The sequence below is a fragment of the Vidua macroura genome, chromosome 16 (assembly GCF_024509145.1).
Source record: "Vidua macroura isolate BioBank_ID:100142 chromosome 16, ASM2450914v1, whole genome shotgun sequence".
Lineage (NCBI taxonomy): Eukaryota > Metazoa > Chordata > Aves > Passeriformes > Viduidae > Vidua > Vidua macroura.
Window position 1 is genome coordinate 10,996,531 of NC_071586.1, and position 15,034 is coordinate 11,011,564.

General features: G+C 50.9%; 1 protein-coding gene across 7 annotated transcripts in view; it reads right to left on the reverse strand.

Annotated features, from left to right (window-relative positions):
* PDGFA (platelet derived growth factor subunit A) overlaps positions 1-1,648 on the reverse strand; it is a 165,979-nt gene extending 164,331 nt beyond the window's left edge. For all 7 annotated transcript variants that reach the window (XR_008439648.1, XM_053992219.1, XM_053992220.1 and 4 more), the window contains exon 1: positions 768-1,648. Coding sequence is in view for 6 of the 7 variants with exons in the window: in XM_053992219.1 (XP_053848194.1) it covers positions 768-830 (63 nt within the window). In the remaining variant the exon portion in view is untranslated. The remainder of the gene's footprint in view (positions 1-767) is intronic.
* Positions 1,649-15,034: the final 13,386 nt, after the last annotated feature.

The following is a 15,034-nucleotide window of genomic DNA, read 5'->3' on the forward strand; positions in this document are numbered from 1 at the left end:
TCCCCCGCGGGCGCGGGCTCCCCCGACCCGGGCAGGAGGAGGAGGAGAACCGCGTCCCACGGGGTGCCGCCATCCTACCAGCGCCCACGTCGCGGCTGCCAGTGCCAAGCAGACCGGGTCCCGGGAAAAGTTACAGCCGCTGTGCAGCGCCGAGCACCGCGCTCGCCCCGACCGGGACCACCTGTAGCAACCCCGGGACGCGGCTCCGCACCCCCTCCGTCCCCTGCGGGCAGGCGGACGGGAGAGCTCCCGACTGCTCCGGGGGAGATTCACAAACCGGGGAGCGGCGTTTTGGGGCGCGGGAGATTCACCCAAGTTCTGCCCGCGGCACTAGCGGTGCCCGCGGCCGCCGTGCGCAGCGCTGGGCGCCGCGGGGGCGGCCCGGCTCCGCGCACCCTCGGCTTCCGCACAGCCGCAGCCCGCTGGCACCCGCGGGGCGTGGATATTTTATCATATATTTATTATATATATATATAATATATATTATATACATAATAATTCTTAAGGGCGGCCAGCAGCCCGGGCGCGGAATGCACGGTCATTCCCCTTCGCTTCTGCCATGCATGAAATGGCAACTTGCTCCCAGGCTCGGCCGCGCAGGGCCCGGGGCAGGGTAACGCTCCCGGCGGGGCCAGAGCGCGGGGATGCCCGTGGAGCCCAGGTGGGCAGCCCTGCTCCCTCCCCGGTGCCCTCCGCCGCGGCTCGCCCCGACCCCCGGCTGCGGCGTGCCCCGGGGACCGGCAGCGCAGGAAGCCGTTCTCACCTACCTCGGAGAAGGTAAAGGACAGGTACCCAAAACCTATCAGCAAAACGCAAGCCCAGGTCCTCATCGCGGTCTAGTGCACTTTAGACACGGAGGGAAGGCAACGCTGATGGAGAGGGGCTGCAGGCCGGCTCCTGCCGCGCAGGAATTCAGTACCATCCCTCAGGGGAAAGGCAGCGGGGTGGCTCGGGGGTCCTCCGCATCCAGGGTGGGTCGGGGCGGCCCGGGGCGGCGGTGGCTTAATGACGGCGCGGCCGCTGTTTGTACGTTCCCCTCGCTACGGGAGCGTGGCTGCTCTCCCTTCTGCCGCTCTCGCTCGCTCCTCTTGGCTCTTAGGACTAGACCAGCCGGTACTTCTGCATATTTGCTTAGATCAGACCAAAGTGAAACCCAAGGAGTCGATCCGGAGCGCAGCCGAAACGCCCATCACCTGTCTGGGGCGGCTGCCCCCCTCGCGCGGGCGGCGCTGGGGCCGCCTCCCCCCGCCGCGGCCGCCGCTCCGCGCCGCGCCGGGACCGCGGGGCTGCGCTCTCCGCCGAGGGCCGGCCCCCCGCGCCGTGCCTGCCCTCCACCCGGCCCCTCCGCGGAGAGGGGAAAAAGCAAAAATCTTTATTGATAAGGAGCGAAATGTTTCTCTTGCCGAGAATGGTCCCGCTTCCCTCCCCGGCTGGGGCGAGGTCAAAAATAATAATTAATTAGGAATAATAGCAGGGACAAATCGGAGCAGTATTGCAGGATCTCGCGGGCTGCCTTGGTGCAGTTCCTGCTCCACTTTGCACGGGAGAAAAAGACAGGAGGAGGAAGGAGGGGAAAAATATATATATGCAAGAAGGTTTAAATCCCAAGGGGATCGGAGACGAACTGCAACTCCAGGCAGAGGGAGGCTCGGGGCTCGCTCCGGAGCGGTGGCCGGTCTGGAGCGTGGCCCCGGCGAGGAGCAGCATATACCGCTCCCGCCCCGCCGTGCGCCGCCCCCGCCCCTCCTCCCGGGTACTCCCGGCACCAGACCCACCAACAACAAGTCGTGGGGGTGCCGGCAGCTGCGGCGCCTGTTCCAGGGCCAGGGGCTCTGCCCACTGAGAGGGGAAAACAAGGAGCCGGCGGCGGGCAGGGGTCGGGGGGAGCGGGGCAGCCCCCGCCGCCGGCCCTCTGCGGCACCGGGCGGAGGGGCGGGCGCTGCTGCGCAGCAGCCGCCGTGTAACCTGGCGGGCTCGGCCGTGTGCTCTGCCTTTACATAAGGCAGAGCGGATCGCCATGGTCACAGCGCGACCGTGTGTGCGCGTGTGTGTGCTTTCTTATCGTTGTTATTCTATTTTAGCGGGGGGGCCTTGCCTTTTTCAGAAGGGGAGGGGCAGAGCGGCGGAGGGTTGTGGTGTGCGGGTTTTAACGTTACCGTTGCAGCGCAGCCTTCATTGCGAAGGACAACGCACACGCACAGCCTTAAGGAATACAAAAGCACCCCCAAACTGCACGAGAGGCAGCGGGGGGCAGGGGGAGCGGTGCGGGCGGGGGGCAGCGGAGCCCTCCGCCCTGCGGCACCCGGCTGCGGCATGCGCGGGCGCGGGGCTCCCCGCCGCGGCCGCGGGGACGCCGCGCCCCGGGGCTCCGCCGCAGCCGGACCCAGCCTTCGCAACTGCCCCGGCCGCCCGCAACAGCTCCGACACCCTACAATTGCCCTGGACCCCCGCAACTGCCCCGGCCCCACGCCCCGCACCGATCCTCCGCAACCGCACCCGGACTCCGCAGCCGGCCCGGGCCCTCCGCAGCCCGTCCCGAACCCCGCAGCCGGTCCCGATCCGGCCCCGCCGCTCCGCGGGGGCAGCTCGCGTTCCCTTCGCATCCTCCCTCCTTGCCGCCCCGGCGAGAAATTGCCCCCGTTCCCCCGGCGCGAATTGGCACAAGGTGCCTGCTGCACCCTGACATCTCCCTGAACTCATTGTGATTTAAATAACAGCCCTTTCTCATCTAAACAAAGGTTCTTAATAGCAGATGCAAAGAATTCAGCTCATCTGAAAATCCAATAGCATTTAAGTGGATTAACTGCAATAACACAACTGAGGAGTGATACTATCCTTCATGGAAGACAATAGACTGTAAATGCACAGCCAGGGAGACTTATCCTTTCATCTCTGAATTTCCTTCAGCATTTCAAAAGCGAATGCTTTCTAGAAGCCCTGAAGGGCTTTGCACGCTACTGGCTTGGACATGCTTCTAGGAAACAACCTGTGCTTTAATGGGCACTTTGCAATTGCATAGAAGTTCCCACCAAAACAGAAGTGGCCTTTCAAGTACGTTTAATTCTCTCTCATGATGTCATGTAGGCTTACAGGGTGGTCTCCAGGACCACAAGGGGGGAAAAAAAAGGTGGGGGTTGAAAAGAGAGAGAAAAGGAAAAGAGATGTAAAAGATTTGGAAGCACTTTAAAAAGAAGAATGCTGGTGCTTTTTTTTTTTTTTTTTTTTTTTTTTTTTAAGACAGAAAATGCTGAGCCAGTGTGGAGCCATTCTCAAATGCCTCCTGATATAAAAATAATGACCCGAGTGCCACACTGCAGCAGAGCTATCCATGCAGGGCAGGAGGAGGCAGAGCAGGGCAGGACACTCTGGTAGTGCCATCACTTTCTTACATGGCAGAAGTAAAAAGCAATTACTTCAGTTAAAAAAAAGTCTCATCTGCACAGTCTCATTTGCTGGGGTTAAAGAAGCAATTCTTATGGTCCGTGTTGTCATAGTAATAAAAAAATAATTACTAAACAGTGAAATAGATTCTGACAGTACCGGCTGGCTGAGCATTTACTCCTCTCCTTCCTTCCTTCCTTGGTTGGCTAGTGCATTTGGGATCAGAAGTGCTGTATATTTGTAGCTCTTCCTAGTGGTATTTCACTGCAAAAGCCAACAGAGATAACTCCTGCTTTATCTTATGGTAAAAAAAAAAAAAAAAATCTATGCAGTTTTGATTTTTCTTATATTTCCCTCAGTTTACAAGAGACATACTGCATCAGCATCTTTTTTTAATCTGTCATTGTGGAGCTCAGATAAGCATCTTTCCTCTGGGTCAAGTTACACTTGGAGTAGCTTTTAACATTAGACTGTTTATAGGGATCATTACAAATATTTGATAATAATGCATAATATGTAAGATCCCAGAGGAGAGCAAAGACCAAGAAACATAAATAAAATTCACACAGATTCTGCAAACAACTTTATATTTAGGTTGTCTGTCTGCTTACAAAACACATTTTGTCCTTGTCTATTGCTTGATCTAAAGTTGCATTCGTTGCCTCTAAGTCCCTACATACAGCTGTGTGAAAAACAAAACAAAACCAGAGCATGTTTGCTTCAGCATGGCACCTTCCTGCGGTCAGCACATCTATTGCACATGTGTGCACCAGACATGAAATGTCACCTTTTATGTAATACCCACAAGCCACACATGAGGAAGGAGTGACAGCGTGGTAGTTGCAGGTTTAAAAGGAAATCAGTACCAAGAACAGAGTGTCAGAAATTTGGGTTTTACACTTTTTTATTTATCTGAGAGCAGCGAGCAAGATATTGCTTGTCTAATTTAAAGCATGCACTGTTAGAAGTCTCTCAAATGTCAGGAATTATAATAGAATTACACCATGACAGAGTGTTGAGAGGGAGGATTCCCAGGGTTTGCACAGCACTTGGCATGGGGGAAGGGATGCAGAAGCTCTTTGACACAAAATGAGACCACTTCAGTGTCACCAGTGCTGCTTTGTACAGCTGGAGTCACCTGAAGCCAGGGTGCCCCAAATCAGGCTTCCAGCACCCACTACAGAGCTCGTTTAAATCTCTGCTGACTCAGCTCTTGGAAACACAGGCCAGGCAATGTAACAGGACCAACTGATGTTTCACAGATGCGTACTGGGGGAAGGTCACTGGGAGAGGTGCAGTCAGGGATGGCCAGCGAGGTGGGCACTGTGGTGTTTGGAGGGGGCTGAAGCCACAGGGGGCACTGAGCTGGCTCCAAAATGGTACCTGAAGCCCAGGGCATCTATTTCCGAGCTCAGGCTGGAACGACGTTTGTTTGACCCTCCTGACAAATCTTGAGGTTGCAAGAGGAATAATTTCATTGCAATGACATTGCTGCTGAGTGAGTCTTGGGAAACCTGAGTTTTTTCAGATTTGATTTTAGTGGTGTTTTTTTGCCTCATAGATAATCCAGTTAAAATTAACAAAACAGTGGGTTTGGGTAAGGGTTTTTGTTGGAAGAGTGGCCTGCTTTTATTGCAGTGTGTGTTTGGGGCTGGCCAAAACTGCTCAGTGTGTTCTGCAGGATACATCCTGCCACCACATCTGTCCTGGCTCTGGAAAGGAACCATAGGAAATACTCTCAGTAATTGGGCCCTGCACCATTCTGTCAGTGCCCCACAGTATATAACAAAGGATAAAACTGCAGAACATAAGATCCAGAAAGCTGGACAGGAAGATCACCAACTTTGGGTGGTTCTTCTCTGGTTTTGAACATTTTTTTGGCCTGTAGTTTCAGAGCGGCATGTGGCCGTGGTGGGGAGAGGTCATTTTTCTGCTCTGCAGCTCAGTTGCTGCGTGCCTGTGGAAAGGCATGAGGCTAGCACAGGTGCAGGTGCAGTGCAGGCAAGGATTACAAATGCAGAAGGCACTGATGGCAGACACCATTCCCTTTCCTGAATCTCAGCCCATAAAGAGCAGCAAGGAAAGCTGCAAACAGAACAAGCAAGGCTGTTATTATTCCAGCTAGTGCACCTACAAACATGATTTCCTTCTTTTCCAGTTCTTCCTTTTGGATCCTTGCACTGCCTCCGTCCTTCTGGCTGAGCTTTGTTGTCTTTGTAACTTTTGTTGGTGAAGCTTTCCAGATGCTTTCACAGTTGATAATTTTTTTAATAGTCATGAGATGCAAATCTGCTACAAGGTTTCAGCTAAGATGAGTGATCAGAAGTGGCGTGGAGAGGTTTTATGCCGTTTCTGCCCCAAACACAGAGGGTAGCTGTGGCTAGCATCCATTTATGTTAGTTGGCACTTAAAGCTACAATATTTCTCGAGATGTTTTGCTCTCCAAGGAATGGGGCAGGGTCCCTGTAGAGCTGGTCCTCCACCCAAAATTGCCCTTTGACTTCAGTGGGAGTTAGACCCAAACGGCTCTGGGGACATCACTCGATTTAATAGCCAAGACACAGTTAGTAAAGCTCTTGTTAATGTGCTCCTCTCTCCCCCAGTGCCCAGCTGCTCCTTACCCAGGAGCTTCAGCAGCACGGCTGAAAGTGAGGGACTGTTTGACCTTCCCTGCTGCTGCAGCCACTGCTGAGTGACACACAGTTCACCTTCAGGGCTGGAGCACGAACTGGCAGCCCTGCCAGCCTGGGTAGCAAGATACCATGTTTAGGCATTGAACTAGGGCACTTGCATACCAGCACTGGCCGCTATTTTAGTGGGTGTATGAAGCTGATCCCTGCTCCCCACCCCTGTGGGACAAGGGAGCTGCTGTGAGTGCGGGATATCCTCTGCCTGGTGGATAAAGCTAATAAAAATGGGCTGTGTTTTGTCAGGAATATGTAGTTCATCCAGCTGAATGACTGTAAAAGTACCAGCCCAGCTTAAGGTATGCTGATACATGCTGTAAATGAGAGCACTGCACACAGGGCTCAGCCCCTGGGGTCCTGTGCGTGGTGTGTTCATGTCTCCTCAGCAATGGGGGTGTAAAGCTCTTCCCCTCTGACTCAAATCAACACCAGTTGTAGTGATTCTGTGGAGACCATCCAGGATGTAACTCAGCCATGCTAAGTACCATAAAATTGTGATATTATTCTCCATTGTTTGTAGCTTGGAGGCCTGTAGAGGCCTAGCTTGGAGCAGTCAGTTTTATTAAGCTCCATCCAAACACAGTGAGATAGTTGTTCTTCCCGAAGAATTTGTATTCTCAAAGTGTGAGCCGCCCCGTTTGTGTTCTTGTATCCATGCAACCTTGTTGCTCTTACATTACACATTTGTCCTGTGAGATTCCCTCCCTTACAATAAAAACTCATGAGAATGATACACACATTTTCAACTCCGAGCACACCAGAGACTGCAGGATCCAGCAGTACCTAAAGGACACGGGAGATACGGAGGCTGCTGTACTGGAATTGTTAACTTTGAACTGCAAATGTTTGTAATGGCTGTGAAGCTTCCTAATTGAATTTCTGACCCTTTTGTCACAGAAACCTAGTTAATATAAGGGAAGGAGAGGAGCAAGTAAAGGTTTGGTGATTGGTTTGCTTTTTTTTTTTTTTAACAGAAACTCCAGTGTAGAGTTTTTTGCATTTTTAGTTTAATTTTCTTACACCTACAGCAGCCTGGTCCTCTCATAGTCTCAGTGGCTGCACATCGTTCAAGGATCATGCCTGAAGTCCCCAGCCCAGAGCAGTATATCTACAGAAAAGCTTCAGGGAGCCCACGCTGAGTCTCCAAACTCACCCTCCCTGAGCACTTCCATCCTTTCGAGACACACTGGTATCCACAGACCCACTGGTGGTGGTGGTCAGACCGGAGCAGGCAACCCACGTGGTAGCATCTGCTCCTCAGCAGAAATTCCCAGGGAATTCAGTGCTTTCCAGCTGTTTATTCTCAACACTTAGGTGATTTCTTCCTGAAAGCTGATAAAGATCTTCCATAGCCACGAGGCACATCAGTAATCAGAAATGCAGGGAGAATGTAGAGAACCTACCATGGAGCCATGGCCAAACTTCAGGTGAGAAGCTGGTAGCAACCATTTCTGAAGTCCTTTTCTCACCACCTCGGGACAAGTTTCATCATTGCCCTGCTAAATTCCAGGTCCAGCAGACCTCAGAGAAGCACCTTTGGTCACATCATTTGGCTGTGTCACATGGAGATGTCTTAACGTGGTCTGTCACCTGCTAGCCACCATCATATGGTCCCTGGGATACACTGATACACTGATTCCTGATACACTGCTGGGCTAGAAAGGGACCACACACCCACATTTACACCAGAACTGAATTTCCTGGCTCTTACAAAAGTGAAGTGTAGAACCATAGATTTGTAGAATCATTTTGCTTGGAAAAAGATCACCAAGTCCAACCATCTTCTCCATCCTATTGAACATAGCATTTGTTTACCTTTCAGCAGGGGTTTGTGATGCCATTCCCATCAACTGGGATACAGAACTTCCTCTTTCTTGGAAGTCAGTGAGGAGTACAGCGTTAAGGCAGAGAGCAGGCAATGGCCCTTTAAGCATTGTCTGTTTAACTGTAGCACGATCTCTCCTGCACTCCAGTGCTTTCCATAAACAGCAAGCCATCCTGGAAGGGGAGGGAGAGGATGATAAATAATCCTGTTATTCATGCGACTGCGTTCTTTCATGAAACTGGGAAAAGGCAAAATAAAGTGGCGACTGCGAGACTGAGAATGAAATGCGAGGCAGTGTTGCTTCAGTTATTTGGGGCTGGTAGAAAATCTGGAAAGAGAAAGGTGAGCAGAAAAGATTTAAAATGCCAAGAAGAAAGGCAAGAGACAGGACATAAAAGAGCAGTTTTCCCTGCATCCTTGCTTTGTGTCTGGACTCACTGCTGGGGCTGGCTGTGGTTCTGGCTGTCCAGCACCAGCTCCCACAGCGTGGCTACCTGTGCCAGAGGCTTCCCTGTGTGTGCACCTTGTGGATAACTGGGAAGTGGGAGATGACAGAGCTCCAGTAAGGACAGCTGGGCAAGGAGAGAGGCAAAAGTAAGCAAACCCTGGGAAAGAAATCTCATGGAACTAGAAGGAAGCAGAGAATAAACCTTCCTGCTGAGGGTCCTAGCAAATGAGCTATAATTAGTTTTCATGGGACAATTATGCTATTGCCTTCATCACACTTTGCATGTGTGCCAGAGGTGCCTCCCCAGTTTGTGTTGGAGGTGCCCACGCTGCAGCCGCTCCAGTTCTCCATCTGTGTTCTCCATGCATCCCCTGGGCCCTGAGCTGGGACAGCTGAGGCACAGGCATCCCTCCCATTCCATCAGCCCTGCTCGCAGGCAGCCTCCCACCAAGAGTGGGGACAGACAGCTGTGGGGGAACATCTTACACCACTGCAGCTGTCTGCTCTCTGCATGTGAGCCAGACACTCCATCCCTGGGATGCTCCTGGAAGCAGCCAGGCCCTGTACTGCTGCCTAATTGCCTGGTACCAGCCCCATCTTTGGTTTGTAAGAGAATCTCATCCTGGGACAGTGTGCCAGCCCTTCTAACACTTCAGTAATGGCACACATCCACTTCAGCAGCATCAGCAGGGCTTGGGATAACGCAGCCACATTGTAATAATCTTCCAAAAGTGCCTCTTCCCCTTGCATGGAATCAGAGCAATGCCTTCAGGGTTATAAAAGCTTAAGTCTTTGTAAACAAGGCAGCCCTGGAGCCTAGGTATTGTAGAGAGAGAATTCATGTCCATGTCCTAAATATTTTGGATGAAAAAAAAAAAAAAGAAGAACATTTAAGACATCAGCTTCCCTTCTAGTGTAAATGGGACCAGCTCCATCCAGCTTCAGCCTGGAGTCTCTTACACTGTCACTGTGCAAAGCTCCCAGTAAGGCAAATGGGAACTGCACATGATGTGATGGGAAAGCAGCAGATACTTTTGTAAATACTGCACCCTCACACGAGCCACAAGTATCTTTCCTGAGACACCCTGCCAAACTAGCAGGTGTTTTTTACATCAGGCCTTATATTAACACACTCCTACATATGTCTGGCTGCATCTGCTGCATTAACGATCCCTCGGTGCATAATGGCTGGGTTAGTTTGTGAAGTTAAATACCACGGGCAAGAGCCCAGCCACAATGCATACAAACCTCAAACTGCTTCTGTTTCTATCACAGGGGTTACTGCTGTGCTTCTTTCGCTGTGACTTTTTCTTTCTTTTTTCCTCTCACTGCATTTTCCCCTTCTTCCTGCCCATCCTTTCCCCAGTTTGTGGTTTCCAGATTCCCTCCATGTCTTTATTTTCTCCATCTTTTGCTGTGTCTTTCCTGTCTCATTTCAGTTTTTGCAGATGCCAGAGAGAATGAAAGCTGCAGCCAGCCAACCCCAACTACTCCAACACACTCCAAAAACCCCAGAGTGGTCAGATACTCCTTCAGCCAGTGCATGTCTGCAGCCTGGGGGCAGTGCCATGGGGGCTGCTGGGTGGGGATGCCACCATTTCAACTCTGGGTGCTCTTAGTGGCTGCTGTGGAAGTAAAAATGGCCAGCTCAGGCCTGCTCAACTTCTACTCTCAGTGCAGACAGCCAAGTCCAAGTCCAAAGTCACTGGGGAAAATACATGCCCGTAGTGTAAAAGGCTGTTTTTACAGAAGCCAGTAGTAGGAGTCTTTGGGGATTAGTCTTCTCTTGTTATTATCAATGATTTTAAAATGCCTTGTGGCTAGGCATAAAAGCTGATCAGAAACATGGCAGGGCTGAATCTGAAGCCAGCTATCATAGACTTCTACAAAAACCCCCACCTGTCTTTGTAGAGCTGACACTAAAGTTAGGTTGAAATTTTCAAGGGCACCAAAGATGTGTTTGTTTAACTTCCACTGAAATGGGAGTTTGGGGCATTACTTAATGAGAAGGATTTGAAAAATACTCCTCTATCCTCCTTTGTTTAAAATTAAGATGCCAAATTCAAACATCCATGCCAGCATGGTGTCTGTTTCCATTGCTCATGCTTTTAGTCGTGCAGTTGTTGTCATGGTCCTTCATGGAGGTCTCACCTTTGGTCCCAGGCTCTCTTGGCCCTAGGTTTAGCTTTTTGCAGTAGTTCCATGGTGTGTGCACACACACAAAGCACAACAGCTGGTGGATCTCTTATTCATGGCTTAATCACTTCCCTCCGGAGGTGTGCGGTGTGATGTGTGGTCTTGCTCAATCGTGGCTTCCTGAGGGATGGAGCAGGAGGGTCAAACACAGCCCAGATTCAACCCAGCACTTAGGAACATGACTAACCCAGGGCATGGAGTAGTCTCTCGACATCATTAGGCTGGACCCGCTTCTTTTCTTGGCGTTAAGCAAGCATTTAGTCCTTTGGAGTTTGTCTTACCACACCCTTCACATCTCATCCTTATCTCTGTATCACACTTTGAGCTGCCCACTGGTTTTCCACACATCTCCTCTGACTTTCCCCAGGCCATCCATCTGATCTCATAACCACAGCTCCTCTGGTGGTTCACCACATGCTCCCATCCCACCCTTTGTAAAGGTTGGCTGTATCACTGCTACTTTCCTATCCATCTGGAATTTCCCCTGAAGGCTCTGAGCCACCTACTCCATAAGTGTCATCAGACACCTTTTGCTGGGAGGGACTTTTGTTTCTTTGTTTCATGGTTTCGTAATCCAAATTGGCTGTCGATTTAATTCAAAATGCCATCACACCAGAGCAGGGCCTCTGCATTTGAATCAGATGAGAAAAAAAAAAAATACTGATAAGGAGCCAGATGGCTCAAAAGATTGGGAACCAGCAATGGAGTCAGTAACCTCGACATCACTGCTCCAAAATGCAGCTCTGATCCACAGTGAACTTCGTGGGCTCAGTCCAATTTCTAGTGTATGTATGGTCATGCCAGAAAAAACTTCCCTTATAAACACCCCCTGCTTTAGCTAGGAGGCCTGAAGAGGTGTGTGAGGTTCCCTCAAAACAAAGGAAATGTCACCTGCTGCACATGGATTATGCAGTCCCTAGCAGTGCTTTTGCACCTTCTGCAGCAACAGAAATTCATATTGCAGCATTGTCCACCTGGCCAGCTACCACAGGGAAGATATTTCCTTCTCTTCCAAATTACCTTTCAAGACAGTTTTAAAATTGCCTTGTGCCTAAATGTCATGAAAACTGCAACTCTGCAGTCTCAGTGGTCTGACTGATCCCATGTGTACCTGGTGAGAGGCTCCTCAGAGGTGAAAGAACATTGCCAAAGTGTCAAAAAAAGAATGAAAAGCAAGTAAGAATTTGAGTCTGGAGCATCCCTAAGATTAAAACAGTGTGAGAACAAAATCTGGCCATGCACACAGGAGCCAAAAGCCTTACTAAACTAAGCTGCAGTCTCTTGCAGCACAGCCTCCCTTCCTGCTGATGGTTGTTTTCTAACCTCTCTGTGCGGGAATTGGAAAGAAGCAGGTGCCAGAGAAGAGGTGACTCTGAAGTGGCACAAAGGTCATTACACACAGAGCAGAAGAGCAATCCAGCCTCCCAGGTTTCCTTTACTAAAGCCATAATAGTCTGATAGGGCATCAGACCCCTTAGTGGTAGTCTTCAACTGTATGTGATGGCAACAGAGCAAACAACTGCTTTTCCTTGCAAGGCTTCTTGGTGTGGATGTTGTCTGTCCTCAGCCCATGTTCACTCAGCTGCTCTCTCCGAGATTCCCCTTGCCCCCGCTGGAAAGCTGCCCAGGAACTCCCTCCACAGCTTAAGGGCCAAGACCAAATCAGCTCAGTCAGGTTTGTTAGAATCAGAGTCATTAAGTTTGGAAAATACCTCTAAGATCATCAAGTCTAACTACAAACCCAGCACTGCAGAGGTCTCAGCTAAATTGTGTCCCCAGGGGCCACACCTACGTCTTTTAAATTCCCACAGGGACAGTGATTCCACTGCTGCCCTGGGTAGCCTGTTCTAATGCTTAACAACCCTTTTGGTGAAGAAATGTATCCTAATATCCAATCTAAACCTCCCCTGGAAGAGCTTGAGGCCGTTTCCTCTTGTCCTATTGCTTGCTGGAGAAAAGACTGACCCTCCTGGCTACAACCTCCTTTCAAGAAGTTGTATAGAGTGAAAAGGTCTCCACTGAGCCTTCTTTTTCTCCAGCTCCCTCAGATGCTTCTCCTGAGACCTGTGCTCCAAAGGGACTCCTTGTTATGTGGTTCCTGCTCTGCCTTGACACCCTCTGCAGGTTGTTCCCATTCTGTGGTCCTTGTTTTGGCTACCCAGGCATCCCCCAGTGCTCCTGGCTGTGGGAAGCCCACGGCCTGCCAGTGCTGCTCTCTGCACCCCTGAGAGCTGGTCCCATCCCACACGTCCACAGCCCTGTGTCAGCCCCGGGGAGCTGCTTCGTACCATCCACAACTGTTTGGTTTATATTCACGTATCAGGCCGTGACCCTGAACTGGCTTCTCCCTTTAAATTCCTTCCACATGGCTCTGCCCACACTGTCCACAAAGCCTCTCAAAGAAATGCAGCTTGGAAAAAAAAATCTGAGAAGAAGAAAAACCCCTTCACAACAAAATGTCCTTCTCTCTTCGGCAGCTCCGCTTGGGTGCGGTTTTCCCAACACTCCCCCGCAACTGAGGCGCGGAGTCTGTTCAGCTCTGCTCCCGCTGGCACTGCAGGGACAGGGACACCCCAGGCTGGGCACAAACACCCTCACTGCAGGGACAGGGATAGGGACATCCCAGGTTGGGCACAAACACCACACTGCAGGGACAGGGACACCCCAGGCTGGGCACAAACACCCTCACTGCAGGGACAGGGATAGGGACATCCCAGGTTGGGCACAAACACCACACTGCAGGGACAGGGACACCCCAGGCTGGGCACAAACACCCTCACTGCAGGGACAGGGACACCCCAGACTGGGTACAAACACCCACACACAGTCTCCATCCACAGGGGCTGGGCACCTTCCCGGGGTCACTGCATTGCTGTAGAACAGTGCTCTTACCCAGCTTTCATCCCAAGAGCCTTGATGCCCTTTAGCCTCTGGCATTGCCCAGCCCTGGGATTGTGCAGCGGGGCCAGGAGCCTTCTCCCCTGGGTGTGCAGCCCATGACAGCCCCTCTCCTTCTCTCCCTTCCATATAAACATATATATAGGACTGTCCCCATATAGTGGTGGCTCCACACATGTGCTGGTGGGCGGGTAGCTCTGCATTTGCCCTCATGATTTCATGCCAAAAACATTTGCAAGTTCAGCTCGCCGCTCAGTTTCCCCTCTCTCTCTCCTTCTCCCTTTCAGGGTTACTCCCCGAGTCTGAGAAGGCATCCCACATTCCCCCCACCAGGCCCTGGGCTCCTGCCTGCCAGCATCCCTCCAGCTTCATCATTGCCTCATCCTGCCCCAGCCTCCAGAAGATTTCCTTAAAGACTTTCAGTAAGATCAAAATAAATATTGCCACACGCAGTGCTGTTATCAAGCCTTCCCTTTTTGCCTCTTTTCTCAGCAGCTATTTTGGGATGATTAATAATTCACAGTGAGGCTTGGCACAGCAATGGTTAAAGGGACAAAGCTGAGCTGACGCAGGAGCCTTCTGGACAGAAGCAGTTTTATAAAGTATTATAAGTGCTATTTTTTTCTTTAGGAAAGGAGTGGATTTTTTTTAAAAGTTTTGTGAGAACAGGAATGTTTCTCTTTTAGCCAATTCCACATACTTTTTGTTATAGGAGAAGATGTGGTCTGAGGGTTTTAGCAGAGGCTAAAACAGGGGAGAACTGGATCTATTTTGGTGGTGTATCAAGTGGATAGGAAATAATCGAAAATGCCGTGTTAAAAAATGAGTTTAGCAGCAGCTCCAGGCAAACCCTGTTCTGCAGAGAGCCCTCCCTCCCCTCACCTGCCCAGCACCCAGCAGACCTGGCAAATGGGCAGATTTGATCCATTTTCACCCTTTGGCCAAAAGACATTCCTTTAATCATGCCCTCCTGGGAACTGAGGCTGTGAGTGTTTTTCTGTTGGTAAAACGAAGCACACTGGCTGCCAGAGCCTGTTTCAAGGCTGTGTTCAGGGGGTGTGGTGCATGGTAGACAGACAGGTCTCTCCTGGGGCTCCACTGGGATGCTCCCACACATCCTGGCTGATGGGCAGCCTGTGGCTTTGCTCAGCCTGAAGCACATCAAACATTCCTTTCTGGGCACGGTGGTGCAGCAGCCTCCTGACTTGTACCAACTATTTTTCCTTCCCCACCTGCTGCCTGGGCTGAAATCAGAGCTCAGATCCATCCGCTCTCATCCCAGAACCCTGTCTCCATCACACCCTGCTCAGTGGAAAGGTGATGGAGTTTTTCCAGGACCCCACATGACACACATCCCCTTCTGAGGACATTCATGGTCCCATCACTTCAGACACACCTCCAGGTCTGCCAACAGCCTCGCCTGTAATGATGGGTGGGATGTAAAACGGATTAAAAAGCAGAGGCCAGAACTTTTTAAAGTTAATCTCCTAATGCAAAAGGATCATCTTTGGCAGCAACATAAGGCAAGCTCTCATCAGTTTATATTTCTGTTTTTCTTCCCTTTAACAATCTAATTTGGTACATCGCTGTGTGGAATCC